Source organism: Pterocles gutturalis, unplaced genomic scaffold (assembly GCF_000699245.1).
Source record: "Pterocles gutturalis isolate BGI_N339 unplaced genomic scaffold, ASM69924v1 scaffold26655, whole genome shotgun sequence".
Lineage (NCBI taxonomy): Eukaryota > Metazoa > Chordata > Aves > Pterocliformes > Pteroclidae > Pterocles > Pterocles gutturalis.
In genome coordinates, this window is record NW_010141648.1 from 42,352 (window position 1) to 49,549 (window position 7,198).

Consider the following 7,198-nt stretch of genomic DNA (forward strand, 5'->3'; position numbering starts at 1 on the left):
ACACAGCTGAGCCCAGACCTCCAGCAGGACTGAAAGCAAATCGAAATCTGCAGCAGCAAAAGGATGTCTGTAAATTAAATAATTCAAACTAGCAAACCCCTTCCAGAGAGCTCAGCCAACTAGAACATAAACTCATTCGCTGCTCCAGGCAAAATCCCAGGGGGCTGCCGTAGACAAGGGAAAACCTAACTGCACTGCCAGCAGCGGTTTCTGAGCCATGCCATCCAGTGGCAGTGGGTGCAGCTGCACAGCTCGGCATCTTCCCCAGCCTCTTCCAGAGGCAGCTGCATGTACCAGGGACTGTTTCAGTCAACCACAGCAAGCCTCAAGGCTCAAAGAAAGCATGAGAAAGGCTTGAGACATGGAGAGAAGGAAAACATCACATCCATCCCAATGTTCATTGGCTCCAAACAAGCAACATGGGAGGGGAAAACAACTGACCTAAGGGATGCTCTGAGTGACGGAGGCTGAGCTCAGGCAGCCAGGAGCGCCACTCCTCTGTCTGCGCTGACCTTTCCTTCTGAGGGAAGGGGACAAATGATCATGACTGTACCCGATGCGCTGCTGCTCGATGATGTCCAATTTCTCCGCCTTGCGGATGACTTCCAGAATGACCTCAAGTTCCTGTGGGCTCAGAGCCTGCATCTTCCTCTGCTTCTCAGTCTGGAACGTGTGCACTGACCAGCCTGTCTGGAGCCTGTGGAAGGGAGTGGAAGAAAGAATTAAGCTGTGAAAGGAAAGCACAAAACCCCCGCCCTGCCCTACAAGCCAAACCTACCAGGCACAAAGAGCCCATGTCAGCCTTCCATCAGAGAAGTCTGTTCCCTGGCTAACACCCAAAGCAGGAGTCTCTCCTCACTGACCACACCACCACGTCACTCCTCCAGCAGCACTGAGTGCTGTGTTGTCTCTCCCTGCCCTCTCATTTCCCTTTCTGCTCCCGTTTGTATTTTACCACTCCATGTCCTCACTCCCATTTGGCTCTGCCCATAAAGAAAACAAGCGCATCGAGGGCTGGCTGTCTTGGGGGTACCCTTGCAGAGACGGGTGCTGATGCCAGACACCATAAATGCCAACAGCAGACTTCCAGACACAAGGATTACCTGCACCCTCCTCCTTCCAGATCATACATTTCTAAGATCCTCAGTTCAAACACACAAATCACCAGGGATGCTTAGAAATATAAATTTGTCAACTTCCTCCCTTGGTCTAACCCAGGCCCACAGGAGGACTTTACTAACCCCCTTCCCTCCACGCCTCACATACAGCAGCTGACATTTCTCCTTAGCTCACTTGGGGACAGGAGGGAATTAATTACCATTCAGTAGAGGTTTAGAGGTCATGGATAAAGTCACAGCTGCTAGCAGAATGCAGGGCACTATCAGCCACAGCTGTCTTAATGAGGCTTTCAGGTGAAGGCTGGAGGAGTGGCAGTGGTGTGCACTGTTCACACGAAGGCAGTTCCCTCAGACCCAGGGTAACCTCCTACTTTCTAACACTCTGCAGCAGGCTGACCCCAGAGGTTCAGACAAGAGCAGAGGTGGCAGTGGCGTGGTACTGGCTGTCCGAGAACGAAAGCATCCAAGAAACAAATGCAATTCTAGGGCTTGACTCATCTCTATCCCTTTTGTCTTTAGGTTATGCAGTAATTTAACTTCAGGGGGAAAAGAGATCAAATGACAAGTTCCCAAAAGAGTGCTGGCAGCTGGGGGATGCCATCAATTATATTTAAGGTGCTGCAGAGATAGAAGCCTGCCTCCAAGACCTTTCTTTCACCCAGAGGAGGGCTGGTGGGATGGACTCTCATCACACACCACCCTCACTGCAAACTCCACTGCAGGCTGTCAGCTCTGAGCAGCAGCCAGGCACCGAGCCCCAGTGTCACAGACTCCTGTCCCACCCAAGCAGCACACTTCTAGGGTACAGAAGGGTCTGTGTGACAGGCAAACAGACTCCCAGCCAGGCTGTGGATGAGGCCAGGGGGCCAGTGCTCCACAAAGATACTGGGAGCTTCACAAAGCTGAGGCTGGAAGGAGAAGAGGTGGCAAGGACTCACTTGGCACGCAGTGCCAGCTGCCGGTCGTTGGGGCACACCCACTGGCCCGTCCCGCTGCCAAAAATCGTGTTGGCCATGGCACCAGGCTGGGGAGGAGAGGCAGGGATCACACCTGTAAGAAGCAAACACCAGCACTGAGCACAGCTGCCACCCCATCCTCAAGAAGGCACAGGACAGTGCTTGGCACAGCCTTATGAACCATCCCGATGGACCACTCTTCTGGGAAGCAAAACAAAGGTGATCTGCCAGCATCACACACAGTAGACAGACTCTCACTCAAAGTGATAAAAACATACCATCATCCTCATAAATATAAGCCAATAAATACCTTCAAATACCTTGAAGACAAGGCTGGAAGTTTAGATTTTATGGTTCTCTAAAAAAAAAGCCAGAGATTCTTTATCAGTTCTAATTTTTCATTTCAAACTAGAGAAAAGCAATTTTTGTAAGAATAATCTCTGCCTATCACCTCTAGAGCCCCAGCGCTGCAGTACTGACAGAGAAAGCCACTCTAAAGGACACAAAGAAGCTACAGTTGCTTTTTTTTTTTTTTTTACTTCTTAATGGGGTAACAAACAAAAACCCACGCGACAATCAGCATGAATAGTGGCAAGTCATTCCGTTCATTAAACCTGCCTCCATAATAGCCTGATATTTATAACTACAGCCTACAATAGCAGCTTGTTTGCATTCTCTGATATTTAAGACAGCACCTCTTGCAGCAGATCTCCTACTGCAGCTCCTGTAACCACAGCATGGTCACACCAGTGGATCCTTGTATTCAATGACAATTTCACTGGGAACTGATCAGTAAAAGCAGCAAGAGCCAACTTGCACGCACTCATGGGAGAAACACATCCCCAAAAGAGACTGCAGCTACACAGTTCTGAGTCCTACCAACAGCTCAGATGAACGAAAAGCACCAAGGGACAGACACAGCCAAAACATTTCAGTGGAGGCAAAACTAGTCTTGACTTTTCTCCATCTGGATTTGCTCTCCAGCAGAGCAAGTGTCTCATGAGCCCTAATGCATAAATTCCCAGGTATTAATACTTACTTTCTCCAGAACAGACACTTGCCAGCTTTGAAACTGTACCTGCTGGGCAGAGATAACGTGGTTAATGCTGTTTGGCAAACACAAATCAGATACAATAGCAGGCAGGGTGTACCACCTGCCAACTGTGCAGTAGTTCCCAAGAGAACACATGTTCCCAGTCTCAATCCACAGAACACTTACCCCAGCAGCGGCCGCGGTTCAGTGTGCTGCACCTACGCTTGCTATCGGCTGCTTACACACAGAGCTCTCTGCTTCTGTGCCAGGCACGGAGGCATCGCAGGCTGCACGGCCTTGGCCCTCTTACACAGGCAGGCACACAGCTTGTGCAAATCAGTCTCTCTCTCCCTGGGCTGAGCTCACATGTGCCACACACTCTGCACTCCCTCCCCAGCACAGAAACACTAACCCGTGTTAGAGAACTGACAGCCATCTCCTGCCAAACCCCACATCAGCTCTGAGAGCCTGAACAACGAACCAGTCCCCTCCCCTCTGACCATACAACTTCTGGAGAAAGTCTGAAAACTCAGCACTTACAACAGGCAGGAGAGAAGAGGAGGAATTCCGCATGAGGCACAGATTTCTTCCAGTACAAGGGGACAGATGTATAAAAAGGCTGAAGGCTCTAAGAATTCAACAGAATGTTCAGCAGCACAGTCCAACTGTACAGCAAAGGGAAGCATGGAGGAGATGGGAGGCTGGAGGAAAGGTTTGGCAGAGAGAGTTGAGAAAGAAAGGACAGACAGAAGTGTCACACACGATTTTTTTAAACCTTTAATACATCAGTTAAAGTGATCACTTTTGAAAGGGATCATCCCCAGAAGAAATCCTTAAACCCTGGCATCTTCGATTTACCAACTACCTTCCCTGCTCTGCTCAATGTCACACATGCTGTGGGTTTGCATTTCCATTTTGTCCCAGAGCACCCCCTGCTCTTTTTATCTTCTTCATGATCTCGAGAGAGGAGAGAACACAGTCCCCACACACATCCTACAGCAGCTCACACACAGGGGAGCAATCAAGCATCAGCAGCAAAAGAATACAGAGGCTCCCCACTCCTGGACCAGTGTTAGAAGCAAAGAGAAGATTCAATTTCAAACAGAACTGCTGAGCTGCGATTTTCCAGAGATTTTTCAAGCCTGTGATGTGTTGTTAGCAGGACTATATGCATATGTACCCCCCCACACACAAATGCATATATTAAATTACTCTTCAGATACACCACATACTCTTCCCTCCCACTCATGCACACCTGAAGAAAAGCACAGCCCACCCACTCAGCAGCCACTGGCAGGGCTGAACGCACACAGCCACACTGACATGAGCAGCACTTGGCAGCTGTGGGATGTTTCACATAAAACCTAGAGCTGGCGATCAGCCCCACACCATGGTCAGGGCAGAGGAGTTTGCTTTGCCAGCAGCTGTGCTTTCAGGGTGGAAAGCAGTGCTGAATACCTCTGCCCCTCCTCTGCAGAGCTTTATCTGCTCTAATACAGCTGAAGGCAAGTCAGAATAGGGCACATCAGCCAAGCATTTTTCTCAGGAGAGACCTAAACACATTCTCCAGCCTCATACCACAGTGCGCTTTTCTCAGCATGACTGAACAAAAACAAGCAATGCCATGCTCTTTTGCCTCCTGTTACTCAGCATACGTTTTCTGTTCTCCACCACTCCTTGAGCAGCATCTGCAAAGAGGGAAGGAAACCAAAACACAGCCTAGAGATCCATCATATCCCAGAACTGTCTTCAGATAGATTATTCCCTAAAATATTTACAGGAGCATTTCCTTTCGGCAGCATTGGGTATCTGCTCCTCCCTCTGATGTAAACGGGCATTGCAGGTGGTTTTGCATCTTTGCTTCTGAAAAAAGCCCGTTGTGGTTTGAGACAACTGCCTTAGAGAAGGAAACAAGAATGATAGGGGACTGCAGGCCACAGGCTGCTGGGGCGGAACCAGGAGCACTAGCAGGACTGGAGGGAAAGGAATATCTCACATGGCCACGGGAAAGATGCCAGAGACACGGTACCACTATCTGGAAGGCATGAAACATCCTCCCTTTTATCTCTGTACAGGACAAGAAGTACGGTGGAATCTGACTAATCAGAAACACCAAGATAACAAAACCACGCCAGCCTGTGAAGTCACTTCTACGAGCTGTGGTGAAACATCCCTCTCTTGCAGCCAAGTCTCCACTGCATTCTCTCTCAAAAATACTCCAGTTAGCACCTACCTCACCAAGCCATCCCCTCCCTGTCCTCCACTCCTCTCAACAAGCCACCAAAGGGCAGAAGCAGCCAGCCTCTACCAGTGGGAGAAACCCACAGCTCTTGGCCCAGCTGCAAGTACGCTGCACACAGAATAAAGGGGAAGCACAAGCACTCTCAGTGTTACAGAAAGAAAACTTTCCACTCCAAGATTCTGCTTTTTTTACTTGAATTAAGAATTAAAATGGAGCTCTTATCGATATTCTATGACCTGCTTTAAAAATACTCCAGCTGTTCGCTCCTTTCCTACGATGGAGGAAGTCATGTGAAACAAACCTCATTAAATCTGAGTCCACCTGGCTGCCCTTGGCACAGAAGCTGAGGGAAGTGCTGCAAGGAAGGAGTGCAGCCCCTCAGCGAGACAAGCCTTTGCACGGGGCCAGGAGCATTTCGGAGGATGCATAACTGAGCACATTTCTGCCTGCAGCTCTGATGTAGCACTGCTTCTGCTGTCTCCATGCTGAGACCCGGACTCTGCAGCCAGAGAACAAGGCACCTGAGAACATGACTTCAGTCTGCAAGGGAGAAGTCTTCTGGTGGGGTCTGAGCAAAGGGAACGGGTTGTGTGGGGCTGGCTCCCAGCCAAGAGTAAGCCCATCACAGGTTCACCAGCTACAACTGGTAATCACGATGGCAGAAGGTTGCCATGTTGGCACGTCCCATATCTAGCCCTGGCTGACAGCCCTAAGCAGACACAGCCCTCTGACATGATGCTCTTAAAGAATTTCAGGCTCTTCTGTGAAAGTAGGCCAGTTTTCTCATCAGAATAGCAACATGAACATCACATATCTTCACCTTAATAACAGAGCGCAGTCATAGTAGGTCATGCCAAAGGTCCAGCAAGCGTAGTACCTGCTACCTGACCAGCTCCAAGAGCAGACATTTAAAGAGCATAACAAAAGAACAGAACAGCAATACTTTTCCAGAATACCCTCCCAGCCTCCAGAGATTCCTGGATCATGCACTCCCTGAGCCAGGCTGCAGCTCTGTATTTAACACCCTTAACATTTTTCTGTCCCAAATTTATCAGCTTGCTTTTTCAGCTCATGCACACTTTTAGCATCATCTCACTCCACCAAGTCCCTTCCCCACTCCTCCACCTCAAACACATTTTGACTTTACCTTGGCTATATCAAAGTTAAAACTGAAGGGTCTTGCTGACATTGAGGTAGTCATTGCAGCAGAAAACACCTCCTCCTGGCAGCAAAAGCACAGCCTGCAGGAGCCCTCCTGCAGCTGGGCTGATTACAGGTGCCCACGAAGCATGAATTCCTCAGAGCCCTGCAAATACAGAAATGTCCCACACAGGCCCACAAGGAGCTCTCCAGTCAGCTTTCATTCGCCTGGTTATTTCAGCTAAGCAGCTCGTGTCTATATTAATTTGTTTTTATAGGAAATTAATTAGGCAATTTAAAAAAAAATACTTCATTTAAAAAATGAAAATTAAACGGTTGGCCAGAGCCGAGTTCCCAATTCCCAAGCCGAGCTGTGCTGGTGTAATTAACTCGCTTGCTTCGAGGGCGTCACCTCCCCCAGGACTCCCAGCTTGCACCAGGTACCGTGCTGGCCTGTTTTTCTGTTTAGCTGCTGCTCCCTCAAAGAGGCAGTGTAATTACTCTCTGCTCCGCACACCAGACCCCATTATCCCCGGGAAACCTTAGCAACTAAGTGAGTGTTTGCTCTTGTTGCTATGACAGAGGATAAATGACTAGCGGAGATAGATAAGGTTAACCCAGCCTCTGCCTCCCACCCACTGCAGGCCAGTCCCTTTTCCTCCCAGACACTAGTCACGCAGCAGGAGACAGTCCGAGCAGGCAGGGAAAG

The 7,198-nt window shown here is 49.3% G+C and overlaps 1 protein-coding gene across 1 annotated transcript in view; it reads right to left on the reverse strand.

The window, feature by feature from the left end:
- RPH3AL (rabphilin 3A-like (without C2 domains)) overlaps positions 1 to 2,133 on the reverse strand; it is a 31,536-nt gene extending 29,403 nt beyond the window's left edge. The window contains exons 1-2 of the mRNA XM_010084100.1: positions 2,057 to 2,133; positions 554 to 697 (exon numbers count right to left, since the gene is read on the reverse strand). Coding sequence (XP_010082402.1) covers positions 554 to 697; positions 2,057 to 2,133 — 221 coding nt within the window. The remainder of the gene's footprint in view (positions 1 to 553; positions 698 to 2,056) is intronic.
- Between the last annotated feature and the right edge of the window lie 5,065 nt (positions 2,134 to 7,198).